At 49.6% G+C, this 20,183-nt stretch overlaps 1 protein-coding gene across 1 annotated transcript in view; it reads right to left on the reverse strand.

The window, feature by feature from the left end:
• Nucleotides 1-19,504, reverse strand: part of RNF4 (ring finger protein 4) — a 34,815-nt gene extending 15,311 nt beyond the window's left edge. Inside the window, exons 1-2 of the mRNA XM_041752655.1 lie at nucleotides 19,348-19,504; nucleotides 3,010-3,178 (exon numbers count right to left, since the gene is read on the reverse strand). Coding sequence (XP_041608589.1) covers nucleotides 3,010-3,018 — 9 coding nt within the window. The 5' untranslated portion in view covers nucleotides 3,019-3,178; nucleotides 19,348-19,504. The remainder of the gene's footprint in view (nucleotides 1-3,009; nucleotides 3,179-19,347) is intronic.
• Nucleotides 19,505-20,183: the final 679 nt, after the last annotated feature.

The following is a 20,183-nucleotide window of genomic DNA, read 5'->3' on the forward strand; positions in this document are numbered from 1 at the left end:
CCACTGTGGAAAGTGGGTCTTTTCTTTGTGAATTCTTCAACCTTGAGGGTTGAAGCTGCCAGTGCAGCTTATACCCCGACAGTCATGGCCCAGGGCTCAAAGAACGAAAGTTCCCATAGCTGTCCAAAAGCCCTGCCTTCTGGAAGGCTCAGGCTCTCAGCTGGCCTAGCTGCAGTCCAAACTCTTAGAGCCAGCCGTCTCCCCACATCCTTGAGTGCTGGCTTACCTACATGCTCCAGCACTTCTGACCAAATCGGCCCCAAAACATAAGGTGAGAACATGCCCTATGCAACCTTCCTGAAAAGAGACAACATCCCACCTGACCCTATTACCGTACCGTAGTATTCCCACCCCACATGGCCCCAGCCACTCCCAGCTCCCTGTGTTTCTGGTTCTCATTGGCAACGGGCCACTATGCCCCGAACTGGGTGAGGTAGGACAGTGATTTCTCTATGGAACCCAACTCCTCACCACACCAGCCTTACAGAGCTGGTGTGTGGATCAGAGGGCACAGTGCATGCCAAATATTGAGCACAGACACATGAGGCCAGCACTAACCTAACTCCCTGAATGCCTTACTAAGCGTTCTGTCCCTGGAAGTTCTGGAAGGACAATGTTGGTGAGATCTATACTGGATCTAAGGGCAGCCACTGCTCAGCGCCATGCTCGCTGGCCAGGTGAGAGTGAGTGAGAGAGAGAGAGAGAGAGAGAGAGAGGTGCCTGATTCTTGCTGTGTTCCAACTGCTCCTTAGTAGAAAATGGCACCTTGGGGAATGTTGGAAATTAAGATTTGGGCTTAGAAACACTCAGTGGATCCAAGGAGCAGGAACAAACCCCAGGAGGACCCAGAGACAAACCACTGCAGTAAGCTTGAAATTCTCCCGCCAGGAGTCGCTCTGTCCCTCAAGGGAGCTGCCACCCAGGCTCAGCTGAGTCTATTGCCCAGTGTCTATATACTACCCTAGCTGCCACCAGGATACCAAGGGCTGCCCAAGTTTACCCTTTTCCCTCTGAAGTTGTTTTGTATTTTCCTTCCTCTGAAAAGAATCAAGTATTTCTTAGAAGATGCTGCTAATAAACAGAACCCTTCGTGCCTCACCACAGCCACCTGTATGGTTTCTGGCCCCCACTGAGGGAGGCAAGCAGCAGCCATGGGCCCTGACTCAAGTCTAGGTGCCAGACTCAAAATACCCCACCATGGGCACTCCAGCAATGCATGCCCTCAATGCTTACCATCCCTACCCTACACCCCCCACAGCAATCCTCTTCCTGGCGGCTTTCTCAGCCCTGGACTACCCATTCCTCCCCCTCTTCACTTGGCCAATTCTTATACAGCTTCCTGAAACCTATTCAAATGGCTTCAAATGGCACCTCCATCATGAGGCTATCCCTTACCCTCCCAGCCCACCATCTTTGGATCCAGCCCCGCTCCCCCTCTATCCACATTCTCCCAGGGCAGGGGTAGGAGTCTTTAGTTAGGGCCAGCCTCAAGAAACCCAAGAACATCAGCAGAGATTCTCCTAGCTGCCCTGTTACTCAGCGTGGCTCTCCCCCTGCGCACCAGCAGGAGGCTCACAGCTGTCAGTACAGACTGACCATGTCCATGACTTATGCCATTCTGAGGAAGTTTACCAACTTCTTCACAGTCATGTGAGGGGTTACATTGCTCTTTCTGCCCATATCCTATCCCGGCAAGGTGTGGGCTTCAGAGGGGAGGTACCCAGGCTGGGACATCTGTTTCCCTACAAGAGAGCTGCAGGGACCATCTGCAGATAAGGGACCAAGGTGGGAAAACACCTGCCTTTTAAAAGGGTAGGTCCAGGGAAAGAAAGCCCCCCACACCCTTTTTAAAGATTTTATTTATTCATGAGAGATGGGGGGAGAGAGAGGGAGGGAGAGAGAGAGAGAGGGTGGGGCACAGAGACACAGGCAGAGAGAGAAGCAGGCTCCATGCAGGGAGCCCAATGTGGGACTCGATCCTGGGTCTCCAGGATCACGCCCTGGGCCAAAGACGGTACTAAATCGCTGAGCCACCGGGCTGCCCCTAAAGGCCCTTTTGTGTACAAATATCAACAGTTGGTTCAGAGCGCACAGAGACTAAAAGTGGTCTGATTGGGCTGAGGTACACCCTAGCAATCTACAGATTTCTACTGCTGTCTACTACTGTCTCACCTGCCCGCATGCTCACAGTACCTCTGGGGCCTGTTAAGAGAATATGAGGCTGTCATTTCTCTCCTGGTCCACCTGAAATGAATCCAGTATCTCAAATGAATAGCTGTATTGAGTTTAGATCCTGTGAGCAACTTTGTCAGCAGGGAATAAACCGGGGAGGGGGACCTCAGGCAATCTTCTCTGGAGCTCAAGGGGCTCCAGATGACACCCAGTGACACTACCCTAGCAGCCTCTGCAGTCTGATACAAGAGCTCTGAACAGACTTACCAAATTGGGTCACTGAGTGTACAGAAGCTCTCACTCTTACTATTATGCTCATACTGGACCAACAACTACACAGGGAAAAGAAATAGAGGGGAAAATGGAAAATTGGGTTATAAATGCTGAAATAAATCAGGACATGGATAGCTGCTCTGGGGATATGATGTTTCATATCCCCACAGCTATGACTTTTGTCCTCAGGGCATCACCCAAGATACTGGACTTCTCCAGACAAGTTGTGTACCTGCCCAATAGTCCTGCACACATTCCCTCAAGAACGAGGGTTACCTAGAGGCATCTTTATGGTACTCTCGTTAACGTCCCATAAAGAATAAGATATCTGCTTAGCCTTAAAAATAATACAAGAGGCACCTGGGTGGCCAGTCCATCAAGCATCTGCCTTCCACTCAGCTCATGATCTCAGGGTCCTAGGATCGAGCTCCAGGGTGGGATCCCAGCTCAGCGCAGAGTCTGCCCGTCCCTCCTACCTTCCTACCTCTGCTTGTGTGTGCTCTCACAAATAAAACAATAAAATCTTAATAAAGGAAAGAAAACTGGCAAGCTGATAAAACTCACCGTACTCATTGTGCTCTTTGCCTCCACCCTACAGAAAAGGAAGGACCTGTCCAGAGGTCAGCAGGGAAGTTGAACGTTGACTCTTCTCAATTTCTCACACCTGCTGGTTATTCATCCTCTGGCTAGCATAGCAATCCGCTGCCCAGTAGATTTCCAGTATCTTCAAGTCCTAAAACACAATGATAACAAGGTGATAACTGCCTCCACCTGCATCATCAACAAAGCTCAGGGCAGCCCAGGTGGCCCAGCGGTTTGGCACCGCCTTCAGCGGAGGCCGTGATCCTGGAGATCCAGGATCGAGTCCCACATCAGGCTCCCTGCATGGAGTCTGCTTCTTCCTCTGCCTGTGTCTCTGCCTCTCTCACTCTGGGTCTCTCATGAATAAATAAATCTCTTTAAAAACAACAACAACAAAGCTCAGTTCAATCCTTTACTGGTACTTTGTTGAATGCTTCATGCAACTCATGCGCTTGCTTGCATATTCTTAGGAAGCAAGCATTTTTTTGGGGGGGGGCGGGGGGGAAGCAAGCATTCTTTAAAAAAAAAAAAAGATTTTATTTATTTATTTATTTTAAAAGATTTATTTATTTATTTATGAGAGACAGAGAGAGAGAGAGAGGCAGAGTGTGTCACAGGCAGAGGGAGAAGCAGGCTCCATGCCGGGAGCCCAACGTGGGACTCGATCCTGGGACTCCAGGATCGCGCCCTGGGCCAAAGGCAGGTGTTAAACCGCTGCACCACCCAGGGATCCCAGATTTTATTTATTTATTCATGATAGACCTAGAGAGAGCTAGAGAGGCAGAGACACAGGCAGAGGGAGAAGCAGGCTCCATGCTGGGAGCCTGACGCGGGACTCCAGGATCACGCGCTGGGCCAAAGGCAGGCGGTGAACCACTGAGTCACCCAGGATCCCCGGAAGCAAGCATTCTTAATAGAGTATTGGACCACTTGATCCCAAAGCCTGAATTCAGACCCATTCTGCCACCGCTTGTCCTCCTTCTTGGCTGCTGAAACCATTCTAGAGTCCTGTACCAGTTGCTGGGAAAAGACAAGAGAATCAGAGCTGCCACATACATACACCCTTGAGGACTTCTTGCAACCAGGAAGGCGTGGAGCTTCTGAGGCCAGAGCAGAGCCCAGGTTCTCTGGCTCTTTCCACAACTTCACTGTTGCCCTCCAGAGGAGGTGATAATTTAGTTGAGGAGACAAGAGCCAGCGGCCCTGGTTCACCCTGCAGGCCTAGCTGAGACTTCCATCAGTGGCAAGAGGTGAGTGGGAAAGAACCGGGAAACCAGCAAATGAAGAGGCTGCTAGAGAACAAGGCCCCAGGATTTCATTCCACTGGGAGGCGGCAGCTACCCACAGTAAACTCCCTGCCAGAGATGCAGTGAAAGGGAACAAATAGGAAACAAAAACATGGAGTTGGAAGCCAGGGTTCATCAGGGGAGAAGGGGCATCTGGCTTCTAGTAGGGGAAGCCCAGGGCTCAGAGAGAATCAGAGACAAGCGGGGGGCTCTGTGGTTACCCACTCTGGGCAGCAGTGCTCCAGACAAGAACAAGGGTTCTCAAACTCAAGCCTGCACCAGCCTCATCAGGAAGGCGTGTGAAACCAGTCTCTGATTCAGCAGGTGCAGGATGGGACTCAAAAATCTGCATTTCTAACAAGTTCCAAGGCAGCACTAATGGTGCTGCTCCCGAGGTCCCCACCCTAGGAACCAATGGACTAGGACCAGAGCCTTGGACTGACTGAAGGAGGCCTCTGTGAAAGGCACTGAGGTGGGAAGCAAGACAGGACCATCTCAGATCCATCCACCCTTTCATCCCCACTGCTACTACCTCCTCCTATCAGATCTCCCGCCTCCCAGGGCCCTATACCACCCTACTGCCCACACAGCTTTCTAACACACACAGCTGACCACAGCAACTAGAGCACATCTCTAGAACCAGACAGCTGGGATTGGCCAGGCACCTCCAAACTCTTTGCTTGTGCCCTTGAACAAAGCACCAAACTCTGCCCTGTTTCTTCAACTGCAAAACAGAGCAGCAAAACTACCTCAACAGGTCTGTGAGGATTATAGAGGCTGGCAGAGCACTTGGAACAGTGAAGCTCGTTTTAAAGGCTCAGTGGCTGTGGACTGATGTCGCTGACCCCTTCCACCAGTACCAGCCTCACAGTCCCTCCAAATGTACTAAGTGTGGCACAACTCTACCCTTCTGCTCCAGCCCCCAAGTGCTGTATAATGCGGCACCCAACCAGCTTTAAAAAGATGGTCTCCCCACCTCATTCACTTATCAGTGTGGCTCCTGTCCTGGGAACATAGCAATGAACAAACCCAGTCATTAGCTCCCAGTATGGGTGGTGGTGGTGGTGGTGGTGGTGGTGGTGGGGCTGACACTGGTAGAGGGCTCAGGTGTTGTAATTGGGCATATTATGTGCTAGGTGTAAGGAAACACAGGACAAGGAGAAGCCAGAGAAGGTTTTTCAGAAGCACCCTCCACCCCAGAGCTTTTTTTCCAAGAGAAGCCCCTCTAGAGGGACTACCCAGCCAGCCGAGCCTCTTTTTCCATTACCTGGTGGTCTGCATGTGTCCACATCTGCTCCCCTGGCACCTCGTTGTCCACTGTGCCACTCTATGGGGAAATGTGCAGCTGCCATGCAGCATGACATCTCCTGACGGCCCTCAGCCTGGTCCGCATCATGGGGCCACACGTGCTCCTACGTTCAAATGGCACACATGTTCCCAAAGCAACGCCTCACCTGGGAAACCTTCAGGTGAGACCGGCATTCAGGACAGAGGCTTTGGCTGGGAGGGATCAAGACCATCCATCTGGTCTGAACAGAGGGGAAGGTTCTTAAGTCTCATAAAACCCAACAGCCTCTTAAGCCTCTTAAGTCTCATAAAACCACCACACTTTGTAAGATTCTACCACATCTGCTTATGTTTCTTATCCCAAGAAAAGTCTTACATTTGAGTGTATACACATGACATAGGTGTTTTGGGGAAAAGTTATCTACCTCACGGTGTGTCTTAGAATTGAGAAGAATCTTTGATTAAAATGTCACTGACAGAGAAACAAGGAGATCCGTCTATTGAATACAAAATAATTTAATGCACATCCCTGGGCTGTTCCATAAGCCTCTTGCCTCCCACTTGGTTACTTTTTAGGCTTTCAAACATGGTTGTTAAGACCTGTCCTAGGGATCCCTGGGTGGCGCAGTGGTTTGGCGCCTGCCTTTGGCCCAGGGCGCGATCCTGGAGACCCGGGATCGAATCCCACGTCGGGCTCCCGGTGCATGGAGCCTGCTTCTCTCTCTGCCTGTGTGCATGGAGCCTGCTTCTCCCTCTGCCTGTGTCTCTGCCTGTGTCTCTCTCTCTCTGTATGACTATCATAAATAAATTAAAAAAAAAAAAAAAAAAAAGACCTGTCCTAGGACTACTGTAGAGGACCCCCTACTACTTGACCTGCATGCCCTCCTTGCTCTCTGACACTGCCTCCTGCAGCCCCCTAGCCCCAGCAAGACCACTGATGCCTCCCTGCATGCTTCCCTAGAGTGTTCTCATTCTCCATGCCCGAGGCCAGTCCAGCAATCCATTCCAAATCTGTCTGCTTCTTTTGGGAATAGGAAGAGTTAGCAGTTAAGAGGGCACAGGAAGTTGGAAGGCTGGCGTTAGGGAAATCTGCGAAGGGGTAGAATTTTACCAGAGAACAGAGATGGGAAGAAGGCATTCCAAGCAGACCAGAGTGGTGACATGGAAGTGCAATGTCTAGACTTCAGGTGAAGCCAGGGTTGCAGGAAAGGCAGCCTTCACAGCCTACAAAGTGTCCTGGATACTGCAGGTGACAGAGACCATCAGAATAGTAAGACTAACAGCTGAAGCCCAGATGTTATTTGTACTGTGTGCAAAACACTGTGCTTTCCAGACACAGTTCACGTAACAGTACCATCACCCAATAAAGGGAAAGGTATTATTAAGGTTACCATCTTATTTATTTTTTAAAAGACTCATCTGAGAGAAAGAGAGCGACTGTGTGCATGTACATGCACACATGCCGGAGGGGCAGAGGGAGGACAGAGCATCCCAAGCAGACTCCCTGCTGAATGCGATCCCAATGTTGAATATCAGTCTCATAACCCTGAGATTATAACCTGAGCCCAAAGAGTCAGACACTTAACTGACTGAACCATTCAGGTGCCCTAAGGTTACCATTTTACATGCAAGAGAGCTAAGGATGATTGGGGGGTCAAATAACCGGCCCCAAGTCCACAACTACTAAACAGTTGTCTGGATTTATACCAGGGCAGTGTCACACCAGAACCCAAACTATTAAATAAATACCATGCCAGAATCAGATGTATGAATTCTAGAAACAATTTGGAAAATGGATGTTTTCCAGGTTTTACTATGTCCAGGAAGAAACTCCTTCCAACTATACCATCACTTCATCTCAGCAGATGGCCCATAATCCTTTAGTTTCCAAGGCATGGCACTGGGAATGGCCAGGAAGGCCAGACACCAGGAATTCCTAAAGCTTTGATAGGAGAGTAAGGACAATTCACACCAAGGTATCTAGCTAGTTACACAGCAGGAATGATGCCATAAAACTGAACGTGGGAAGGGAAAAAAGAAACAAGCGTTGAGGGTAGACAGTTTTAGTTTTAGAAATGCTAGCTATGGGATACCCAGGTAGAAAGGCATAAAGGGAAGAAAAAAAAAAAGGCCTAAAGGCAGCTGAAAAACTCAAGAGAGAAAACTGGAGTGGGGCAGCCCAGGTGGCTCAGCGATTTAGTGCCGCCTTCAGCCCAGGGCGTGATCCTGGAGACCTGGGATCGAGTCCCACGTCGGGACTCCTGTATGGAGCCTGTTTCTCCCTCTGCCTGTGTCTCTGCCTCTCTTTCTCTGTACTCTCATGAATAAATAAATAAAATCTGGAAAAAAAAAAAAACTGGAGTGGAGGTAGAGATTCTAGAATCTGTTTAAATCTGCTCTTGCAAGAAGAGCCTGTAAGAATAAAAAGTCAGAAACAAAGCTTTGAGAGAACCTGGAGGCATCAGTTAGGCAAAGCCAGCGTTTCAAGGAGTCAGCAGCAGTCAACAGGCAGGGGACCTAGAACAAGGCCAATTGGCTGGCCACAGGAAGCCAGTCACTGGTGACCAAGCAAGTGGAGACCCAGAGTGACAGGAGTTACTCAAGAAACAAGCCTGGTGGGGGTGGGGTGTGCAGAAAGGGAGATTGCCCTAGATAAGGACTGTGTAGGTGGCAGAAGGAAAGAGACAGCAGAGATGAATGGTTGGATCCTAACTTGCCTCCTAACCCACGGCTCAAGGGCAGGACAACCAAGGGTTTTAGATCCTACCCCCATGTGCTTGAGGGTAATGGAAGGCTGAACAAGTCAGAATGCACACCGAGAGGAAGTAGGGAGACCGCAAGAGAACCCAAGGCAAGAAGAAAGCTGTGTGGCTCGGAGGAGATGGTAGCAGAGCATGGGAGCCAGGACTGCCAGTTGGGAGGAAGCCACTGAGGCCAGCGCAGACTGAAATAGTCCACTTGATCATTCTGTCCTTGTTAGAGGTAGGTTTTTTCCCGTGAAGTCACACTACAAAGGATGACCCCCAACTCTAGAACTGACACACATAATCACTTACATGGTACATGTCTACAGACATAATAGTTAGAAGCAGCTGGGCAGGCAGGAAGCAGAAAGTATGGAACTGGAGCTGGTTCTCTCACAGCCAAGTAAGGAAGAGTCAGCAGAAAAGGGGTGGCAGGGGTGCTCCAGAGACAGAAAGTGAAAAGTCTGTAGAGTATCCAAGGGAGATCTAGAATGAGCAGCTCTGTTGAACCCAGACACACAGAGCCCTCTCTCACACCATCAATGCAGGCCAGCAAAGACTGACACAATTACCCACAGATATCTGAGACCTAACTCTCCACATAGGTTCCAGAATCACCAAGCATTCTTGATTCTTAGGTGGCTCTTTGTACAGTTTTTTTTTTAAGATTTTATTTGACAGAGAGTGAGCATACAAGCACGAGCTGGGGGAGGGGCAGAAGAAGCAGGCTCCCCGCACAGCAGGGAGCTCAGTGTGAGACTCCATTCCGGGACCCCAGGATCATGACCTGAGCCAGACACTTCACTGACTAAGCCCCCCAAGCACCCCTCTTTGTGTATTTTTCTTAGAGGAGATAACGTGCAGATACATTGGGTAACTCCTTCTGTGTGCCAATTACAAGGTAGCTCTCACTATAAACCCAGGAATGGCCACTCTGAGACACATGGGCAGTCTCCTTTGAGTTTGAATGAGCTAGCTAGGGCAACCTCTGTATGCCAGCAGGGTTAAAGCAGACCATAAATCCTACAAAATTTCATCAAGAAAATAAATGCCAATTTATCAGGTGCTGGCTAGTACCAATTGTCTACTCCCTACCTCCCCTTTTAAAACCATAAACACTGGGCAGCCCGGGTGGCTCAGCAGTTTAGTGCAGCTGTTGGCCCAGGGTGTGATCCTGGAGACTCGGGATCAAGTCCCGTGTCGGGCTCCCTGCATGGAGCCTGCTTCTCCTTCTGCCTGTGTCTCTGATTCTCTCTGTCTCTCATGAATAAATGAATAAAATCTTTTAAATAAATAAATAAATAAAACCATAAACATATAATCATTGCCATGTTATTTTAAGTACTTCCCTATATGGAATTTCAAAAATAATATTACAGAACATGTGTCTTTAAAAAGGCAAGAATATGGGACGCCTGAGTGGCTGGCTCAGCAGTTGAGCATCTGCCTTTGGCTCAGGGCGTGATCCCGGTCCCGGGATTAAGTCCCATATTGGGTTCCCTGTGAGGCACCTACTTCTCCCTCTATGTTTCTGCTTCTCTCAGGAATAAATAAATAAAGTCTAAAAAACAAAAAGCAAGAATATATTAAAGACTATGGTGTTTTGCCCAACTATTTATTTATTTATTTATTTTTATTTTTATTTTTTTTTTAAAGAAAATGAGAGAGCACAGCAGGAGAGGAGCAGAAGGAGAGGGAGAAGCAGACTCCCTGGGATCATGACCTGAGCAGAAGGCAGACATCCAACTGACTGAGCCACCCAGGCACCCATGCCCAACTACCTTTGTAAAGAATGTCAAAATACCCAAGGCTGTTGGCAACGTACCAGTGCCCAGCACAACCTGCCCTGCTGGGGAAGTGAGCATGATCATTAAAAGTTGCCAATAAACTTTAATTTCAAAACTTAAAAAAAAAAAAAAAGTTCTGCTCCCAATGTGGGGCTTGACTCATGACCCTGAGATCAAGAGTCACATTTTCTACCAACTAAGCTAGCCAGGTGCCACCCCTCAGGCTTTTTATTTTCAAGATTTATTTTAGAGAGAGTACACATGGCGGCTGGCGGGGGGGGGGGGGGGGGGGCGCACGCACACAGAGGGAAAGAGAATCTTTTTTTTTAAACAGCCTCCAGTTGCCCCTTTTTATTTTTTTATGATAGTCACAGAGAGAGAGAGAGAGAGAGAGAGAGAGAGGCAGAGACACAGGCAGAGGGAGAAGCAGGCTCCATGCACCGGGAGCCCGACGTGGGATTCGATCCCGGGTCTCCAGGATCGCACCCTGGGTCAAAGGCAGGCGCCAAACCACTGCGCCACCCAGGGATCCCTCCGGAAAGAGAATCTTAAGCAGATTCCCCACTGAACATGGAGTCCAACACTGGAGCCCAACACCGGACCGGGCTCATCATGTCACTGATGAGGAAAGAGAAGGCTAGCTGAGGAAAAAGCACAAGCTGACACCCCACAGACAGCCCCCCCCCCACCAAGTGAGACATGTGTGCACTTCGCAGGCACTCCTGGCTGCCCTAAAGCTAAGGGAAAGGAAAAACAAAATAGTTAACTTGTAGAGATTATGGTCTTATAGAGAGGAGTCTCCCTCAATTTATAAAACGCCGTAATGATTTATAAGAAAAAAGCATTCTCGGGAGGCCTGGGTGTCTCAGCAGTTTAGTGCCTGCCTTCGACTCAGGGGGTGATCCCGGAGACCCAGGATCCAGTCCCACATGGGCTCCCTGCAGGGAGCCTGCTTCTCTCTCTGCCTGTGTCTCTACCTCTCTCTCCCTCTCTCTTTCATGAATAAATAAATAAATAAAATCTTTAAAAAAAGAAAAAGAAAAAAGCATTCTTATTAATAACCTAACTTCAGAAAGAAACTCCCAACTCTCTTAAAGTTAATGCTTTACCAGAGGGAAAAACCACCTGAACCTGACAATGGCCAGGCCTCCAGTATCTTGTAGGTCCTCTTTAGCTACAAAAATTCTTTTGAAAACCTCCCTTTCCCTCACCTCCCCCCAGCTCCCAGTTTATCAGCGTCCCCTCACAACCCTGGGGCAGCAGCTCTTCCTGTCCAAGGGTCCTGTCCCCTGGCTTTCATAAAACCACATGTTGCACTAAAGACATCTCAAGAATTCTTTCTTGGTGGTCAACTCTGGATCTCACCCCACCAAACCTCACCTATACTCAAAACTACATCATCATGACCCTGAAATCATGACCTGAACAGAAATCAAGAGTCAGATACTTAACCAACTGAGCCACCAGGCAGGCACCCCCACCCAAAGCTTTTTAAATGGAACCTTGATGTCACATCAACAACTGGGCCTTAGTACTGAATAAAAGCATATGCCTCTTGCTTGCTATGCAATTGAAGGTACATAGTAAAGAGCCAGCAATCATGTGGCTGACGGTACAAGTCTTACAGCCTAGCACAAATACTTCATCTCCCTGCCTCAATTTCTCCATCTTTAATGTGGGGAAAAAATACCCCTTGCCTTTGCAGCTGTTTTGTAAAACAATGATGCTGAATGAAAGTGCCCAGTACTGTTCCCAGCACCCTGGAGACAATCCCATCAGCTGTTTAAGTCAATGACTATTTACAGGTGCCTGATCCAGATCAGGCACATCTCCAGGGACTTCTAGTCAGCAGACAAAATCAGACCACGGATTATATAGTCTAAGAGGAAAGACAATCAGTAAATTATGCAATAAATATGCCAGAAGAGCCAGAAAGCACAGCTCTTCTTACAAGTGCTAAGTGCTGGGGCTCCTAGGGAGCTCAGTTGGTGAAGCCTCCAACTCTTTATTTCAGCTCAGGTTATGATCTCATGGGTATTAAGATCAAGCCCTGCCTGAGTCCTGCCTCCAGCTCCAGCTCTGCGGGGAGTCTGCTTGAAGAGTCTTTCTCTCTGCCCCTCCCGGCACTTATTCCTTCTCTCTCTCTCTCTCTCTCTCAAATTAATTAAATAAATCTTAAAAAGCAAACAAACAAATGGTAAGTGCTACTGATGAGGGAGCAGGGCTAGCTGAGGACAAAGCACGGCTGATATCCCACAAACAACCCCCACCCAGGGTGGGTTATGTGGGACATTCTTTGGGAAGCTTCCAATTGTCATAATGCACTGCTAGAGGGAAAAGCAACCTTTAACGTGACAATGACAAGGCCTCCAGTATCTTGTAGGTCCTCCTTAGCATGTGAAAGTCCTTTTGGAATCTCCCTTTTGCTTAACTCCCCCAACTTCTGGGTATATAATCAGTCACTCCTCACAGGCCCAGGGCAGCAGCTTTTCCTGCCCGCAGGTCCTGTCCCCAAGCTTTAATAAAACCACCATTCTGCACCAAAGACGTCTCAAGAATTCTTTCTTGGTAGTCCAGACCTCTATATTCCAAAACTTTATCACTACAGGATAAGAGCAAAGAAACCTTCAATCCCAAGAACTGAAATAAGAGAAACACGAGCTTCTGGCTCTCCACTCTTAGCAGGATGCAGCTAAGCCCTCTGGTTAGGCTGAGGGGCTGCAGAGCCAGCAAAGAGGTAATGGGCAGTCCTCCCACTTAGTTATCCCCTAAATGAGGCCTAGCAGCCTTGACTACTAGGCTCCCTGGAGACTTTTGCAAGAAGTAGATGAAAGGATTGGACAAAAAGAGAAAAGCAGCAAACTAGGCTTGGAGAGACAGTACTTGGTCTTTTTCCCAAATTTATCTTGTAACCCTGATAAAACCATCACCAGCCATCAGCAAAGTCCCAGAGACCTTAAAAAAGCACCAGAACCAAGAGGCCAGCACACCTGCTTGGTGACTGATCACCAAGGGAAATTCTTTCCTTTTTTCCTAACACAGGACCCATCAAAGATAGCCTTTTGCTTCTACTAGAGAAAAAGAACAGCTGTCTGGAAATAGAGATGGGTCTACTTTTGTGATTCAGGTCTTGATATGCAAGGGTCAAGAATTAAGAATGAACTTCAGTTTTTTGAAGATCTATGAAAAAAAATCAGTAAGATTACTATTGAGCCTTAAAAATAAAATTCTGACAGACTCAACATGGATGAACACTGAAGACAACATACTTCTTGGCAAAAGAGGACACAATCAAACAATGAATCAAACAATTCCTCTTACATGAGGCACCGAGAGCTGGCAAATTCAGACAGAAAGGAGAATGGTGATTGCTAGGAACAGGTAGGGAGGGATCCCTGGGTGGCACAGCGGTTTGGCGCCTGCCTTTGGCCCAGGGCGCGATCCTGGAGACCCGGGATCGAATCCCACATCAGGCTCCCGGCGCATGGAGCCTGCTTCTCCCTCCGCCTGTGTCTCTGCCTCTCTCTTTCTCTCTGTATGACTATCATAAATAAATAAAATTAAAAAAAAAAATAGGAACAGGTAGGGAGAGGGAACAAGAAGTTTCTGTTTAATGAGTACACGAGTTTCTGTCTGGGAAGATAAAAAATTCTGCAGATAGATGGTAGTGATGGTTGCACAACAATGTGTATTTCCTTAATGCCAATGAACAAGTGAAAGTGGTTCCAACGATCCAGGTTTTACAACATATATTTTACTGCAACAAAAAATTAAAAATAAACTTCACCTAATATTCTTTTTCTAGACATTTTAAAGAGTTTTAGTCAAGTACTCAGAAATGCTCTGCCGTGGACATGGCCCCAGACACATCTGTAAGGAACTGGCCTATACCAGGGTCCTCAGTCCCTGGTATGCATGCCCTGGGATCCCGAGGACACATCTAGAACTCAAACACGGCAAAAGCAGACCTTGGCTCCTCCTCTTCTCAAAGAAGCTGTTCTTATGAATTTTTCTATAGCTTCACGTGCAGAATTATGAGCAACTTCCAAACATGAGGTTGACCTTTCTGTCGATGAAACTCGTGTGCGTGAGGACACCTTGATTTTCTAACATCTATGTCTGATGAGGTTCTATCAGTAATTGACTTGAAGGATCTTATCTTCACAACTGAGAAGGTATCAAAAGACAGCAACCCAACCAACTCCTTCGTAGAAGGGTCATTACTCTGGGACAGCAGGAAAGTAAAACTGAGTGGCTCTCTCCACCTATCTGGCCCTGACCTAATTTTCTTTCAGCCTTCGGTGCATGGAGACCCAAACATGGCAATACCTGGAGACCAGGAGCATGGGTGCATAACATCCCTAAGGAAACCTAAGGATCTATCTAGCCTTCCAAATGCTGAAAAGATACCAGAGGCCAATGGGAAAAAAAAAAAAATCAATCTCTGGTGCTGAGGCCATCACCAACTTTCCACTCTTCCTGGGACCAAAGTCTCTTTGGCCATGAAACTCGCAGGAGGCAGGCATGCTGGGTCTGTGTGGATGGTGCCTGAACACAGAGCCTGCCAGAAAAAGCCAGGTAGAGGCTTAGATGCTTGTAGGGAATCATGAACCTAAGATCCGGTCCATCGGGGAGAGGGGGAGATGCATGGAATCAATCTAGAACTACTATAAATAGCCAAGACTTAGATCCTACAAGTGGAGGTAGGGGAGGTGGTCAGAAGCTTACAAAGGAGGATTCTTTGGCCTATCCCTACAGGAGGGAGGCAGGGAGCAACAAAGCAGATTCCCACTGTGGGAGCTCCCTCATTTGCATTAGGGTCTCAAATAGCCCTCCCCCAGGGATCCTTCCCTTCCACTCAAGGCAGATGCACAGGTGGGCTGCCTGAAGAATGCATGCACGCTGTCACCAAAGGGCTAGCTAAACCCAATGCTCTACAAGACATTAATCTTGGCAGTGGGATCCCACACCTGGGCTTGTGAGCAGCAGAAGCCCTAATCCAGACCTCCTCTAGGTTCCTTCAATACTCTAACTTATAGTAAGAAAGAGAAAGTCAATGGACCTTGGCCTGCAGGAAAAATGTGGCAGCTAGGGTGCTGCATAAAGAACAGCAGACTATGAAGTTAATGCTCCAGAAGAGATAAAAAGAGCCCAGAAATTTGTTAAAAGGCTTCACATGGTAGCTTCAAAAAAATTTACCAGTCTCCAAAAGACCCAAGAAGAATGCAGATGTTCCCAAACGATCACATCCATCACTTTCATAGAGCCAACCTCCCTTCCCTAACCCAACGCTAACCTTTGTGGCCTCACCTGAAATTAGGTGTACAACACTAAAAAACTGTCAATGTCACATACACAAAAGTTAACCTAATGGAAATGCATGAGTACTACAATAACTATGGCACTTTACAAGGTTTGCAGCTTTTAAGTTATTGGGAAGGAAGGGTGAATTTTTTTAAACAAAATGTGTATGGGTGTGGCTCCTAACTCACACAATCATTGAGAATGCTGGTAGATGTCTGTGATGTGTACTGCCTACAGTCTATTTGGCTTGGGTTGGTTCAGTTCAATTTTCAGTGTTCCTCTGGTATTTCCCATAGATGAAATTATGCACAGCAAATGCAAAATCCCCAAGATGTTCCAACTGCTCCCTAATATATCAACCCTTTTGGAACTAATCTTGCTTCCAAACCAGTGGTTAAAGCAGAAATGACTGTATTGTGCTCTGGTGCACTGGCTGTGCACCTGCTGTAGGCTCTTCCCAGTAGCAGTGCCATAATCTGATCCATACTATTCCCTTGCCTGCAAGGGTCCCCCACCCCTCCCACTTTGGGAAACTCCTGCTAATCCTTCAAGACTTACCTCACAGATTCCTTATGTTTTTCCTGCTCCTCCTGGTCCTAATCTAACCATTTCTTCTCTTTTACTCAACATGGCCAACCTGACTCCCAAGCCCAACACTTACCAGTGGTGTCCCTTCTCTTAGCACCAACATGCTGACTAAATAAACCATGACTTTCTTCCACTGAAATTAAACCATCAAGGGGTGCCTGCGGGGGTGCTCAGTGGGTGAAGTGTCTGCCCTCAGCTCAGGTCCTGATCCCAGGGTCCTGGGATTGAGCCTTGCATTGGGCTCCCTGCTCAGTGAGGAGTCTGCTTCTCACTCTCCCTCTGCCAGCACCACCCCCCATGCTCTCTAATAAATAAATATTAAAAATTCATAAAATCTTTATTTTTATTTTTTTTAAAGTCATAAAATCTTAAAAAAATTAAACTATCAAGCTCATTAAGTGCTTGAGAGAGATGGCACAGAAAATTGCTGAGGTGAAAAAAAGGGATGAATTCCTGAGGTGGGGGAATATGGAGCCTTACATTGCAAGTAATATAGTCACCATCAGGAAACAAAGGAAGACTTAAAAACAGACCATCACCATGGGAAGAAAGGAAAGAACATCTCATCTCTACAGACATAATGGCTAGAACAGTTCTCAGGGTTGTGAGTTTGAGTCCCATGTTGAGTGTAGACTTTACTCCAGGAAAGTCTTAGGGTCACAATTTCTCTTTTACACAAGGAAGCTCCTGATAATATTTATTTTGAGACATTTTCAGGCATTTCCCACCCTGCATGGTGTGGGAGGAATAAAAAACTTGATAGCCCTTATCTATAGCAGAGGGAGGAAAAACCCTTCCCAAGGAAATTCTGTAGGAGTACTCTCCAACCCAACCTCATGGGCTTTCTCACACTTGAACTCTGACCTTGGAGTGCAGCAGTATCTCCTCACCAGAGAGGAAACCTTAAAATGCCTTGCTCTATCAAGGCAAGCAGTCCTCAAAGCCCTGCTGAAACAAGCTAGTTAGGAAAGGTAAGTTAAAAGAGCACATATGTGAATTATACCTCAATAACCAGTCAGCCCCATCACATCTACAGGAGCCACCTAACCCCAAGTCAGTGAAAGATGTAGGTAAATCATTTCGAAATAAGACACTGATGGGGCACCTGGATGGCTCTGTCAATTAGGTGACTGCCTTCAGCTCAGGTCATGATCCCAGGGTCTTGGAATCACCTCTGGGTGACTCCCGGCTCAGCAGGGAGTCTCCTTGTCCCTCTGCTCCCTGCTTTTGCTCCCTCTTGCTCACTCACCCATTCAAATAAATAAATAAGTAAAATCTTAAAAAAAAAAAAAAAAGACACTGATAACATAGATGCAAAGAACATGCAAAGCCATGTTTATACAACATGAAAACCAATTACCTTCTGTGTGTATTTACATTCACTTGCACCTCAAATCTTTTCTAGAAATGAGTGGGAGTATAAACTACTGGACACGAACTTTCAACAGCCTTTTAAGTAACAAGCCAGTGAAGAACTGCCATGACTGGCAATCACTAGCGCCAAGTTTGGTCCCCACTCCCCACCGTGGTCCAAACCACACTTCTCTCTTCCTAACTGGTCCAGAGGCCACTAGTTTCCCCCATCTTTCTAAGCCATCCTTCTTACAGCAGTGATTTTTCTAAAATGCTAACCTAACCACATTACTCTCTGCTTAGAGCCTCACTTAGTGATTTTTTTCCCACTTGGTCTTAACATGAATTTTGAATTCCTTGAACTTAGGACACACCAAAGACCTTTTGAGACCAGGGTCCCACTTACCTATTTAGTCCCATCTGTCCCACCATCTATCTTTCAACCTCAGGGAACTTCTCTCATTCCCTCTACCTTTGCTCCTCAGTTCCACCAGGGCTCCTACCATGCCTATTCTGTTGGCTGCTGTACCCAAAGCGGAAAGCTTGGCATACAGAAGACCTCAAAAATGTGCTGATTTAGAATTTTTAAAGTCTGCATTCTCAAAGGGGGTGAAAAAAAAATCTCATTCTCTTCTTCACCTACAAAGCATAGAGACACACACTGCACGCAAAAAGACCTACGGTATGTAAGAAGCATTAACATTTCATGGAGAAAGCAATTAAGAAAACAGGGAGTTTCACTGTAAAAAAGATTGATAAACCCTATATGAAGGTTAAGATTTTTAAATTTGAGTTGGAAGCTCAAGTTCAGGCAATACAAAAACCAGCAACATGGATTCTACCTGAATGTTCCCATTTCACCTGCAGCTCAGATAAAACGACCCGGTATGCCTCCCGACTCATTAAAAAAACCACCACCAGGAAAACCAAGCGATTCCCTTCACCGTCTCTGTACCTCATCACCAGCGGTCCCCAAAAGGCTGGTCACTTAAAAGCCGAGTCCTGCCGTCGGGAAAGCGAGGTTCCAGCTGACCGTGTGACCTTGAGCGCACCCCCTTGATCTCCCCCAGCACTGAGGCAGCCTCAGACCCCAGGTCCGGTTCGAGGCCCTGACGCAGAAGCGGAACCAAGGCAAGACTGGGAACGTCGATGGACACGGACGAGGAGGAGACAAAAGCCAAAACCTCCCCAAGAACGGCCACCGCGGGAAGTCTAGGCTACCCGGACCGGGCAAAGGGTGGACAGCGATGCTCGCGGAGCACCCCGAGACCCCGCTCACTCCGCGGGTACCCGACTGCGCGCGCCGAGGGGCGGGGTGCAGGCGCCCGAGGGGCGGGGCCGGCAGCAGCCCTCCGCGCTCCAGCGCGCCCCCGCCCTCGACCGGAAGCCGAGGACCCAGTAAGCTCTGCCCCGGGTGGGCGCTCCCCGGGCCGGCCCCCGCCGCGCCAGCCGCCGTACGCCCGGGCTCCGCCTCGCGACCCAGGCCGACTCCCACGCCCGCGATGGCGGGGCGGCGGCGCGAGCACACAAAGGAGGCGGCGTCGGCGGGGAACAAAAACCTGGCCGGGGCCCCCCCCGAACGGCTCGCACAGGCCCGCGCCCCCGCCGCCCTGCCCGCCTCCCCGAATGACCTTGGGCGCGTCCGGCCCCCTCCCCGGCCCTGGCTGCGCTGGCTCCTTGTAGCCGAGCGCCGCGGCCGCAGGCCCCCGGGGCAGCCGAGGCCCTGAACGAGGGGCCCGCACGCCCGTCCCCAGTGCCGAGCCGGGCTCGTGCGGCCACGCGGACGGCGGGGCGGGGCGGGCGGGCGAGCCTGCGGTCCCGGGGGAGGCCCGGCCGGGCGTCCGGCCCGAGCGGGCTTGGCCGCGCTCGGCGGGCCGCTGCGCCGCGGGCCTCCGCAGGCCGCGAAGCCGCCCGCAGCCCGCATCCGCCCGGTCGGGGCTGGCCGCTCGCTCCCTGCGGGGCCTGGCTTACCTGAAGTCGAGCTGGTGCGGCAGGAGCCGCCGCCGACGCTCTTGGGCGAGTAAGCACCCCTGGAAGCCACGAAGGAGAAATCCTCAAGCAAGACGCCGCCGCCTCAACAGCGACCCACTTCCTCTCCTGAGGCCTGGGCTCCACCCCCGGCGTGTTCCCATTGGCCGCGGTCCCCCCGACTCCAGCGGTCTACCGGTACGATAGGTACGTTTTCAATCCTATTGGGTAAGAAGACCATCTATTCCCGCTTTGAAACGCGCCTCTTTCCGGCCCCGCCCACGCTCGCGAACTCTAGCTCTCGCCTTCCCGCGAGAGTCGCGGTCTGCGCCCCTAGGTGCTCAAGGCCTCACGGGAGTTGTGGTTTGCCGGGCTACGGCCGCTCGGGCTGCCGGCGCCCTGCCACTGACCGACCACGCACCGCCGGGCGACGGCGCCGAGCGTAACGAGAGTCCAGGTCGGCCCTTCCGCGCCCGCATATCGGCCTCAGTTCTGTCTCCTGTTAGTGCGGCCTTTGCGAGCAATGGCCCCCTGGTCTCTGCTGTCGGCCAAAACCTGGGCCTGCATCTGCAGCAACTCCAGGGCGCTCGCGACCCGACGTGCCAGGCCCCCGGCCGCAGGCTGGTCCCGGTGGTCTCGGACTGCCTCTCAGGCTGGTGGTGAACGGGAGGGAAGCACAGCCTGGCCCGTGTGCGGGAGCCCGCAGGAGGCGGCGCTCGGCCAGGGCGTCCGGGAGGGCTCCCTGGAGGAGGCCACCCCGGAATTGGGAACTGAAAGGACGAGAAGGGAGGAGAGGGAGCCTGGGTGGGAAGAGAGGCTGGCATGTCCGGGAGGGACTG

The sequence above is a fragment of the Vulpes lagopus genome, chromosome 4, assembly GCF_018345385.1.
Source record: "Vulpes lagopus strain Blue_001 chromosome 4, ASM1834538v1, whole genome shotgun sequence".
In the NCBI taxonomy this organism is placed as follows: Eukaryota; Metazoa; Chordata; class Mammalia; order Carnivora; family Canidae; genus Vulpes; species Vulpes lagopus.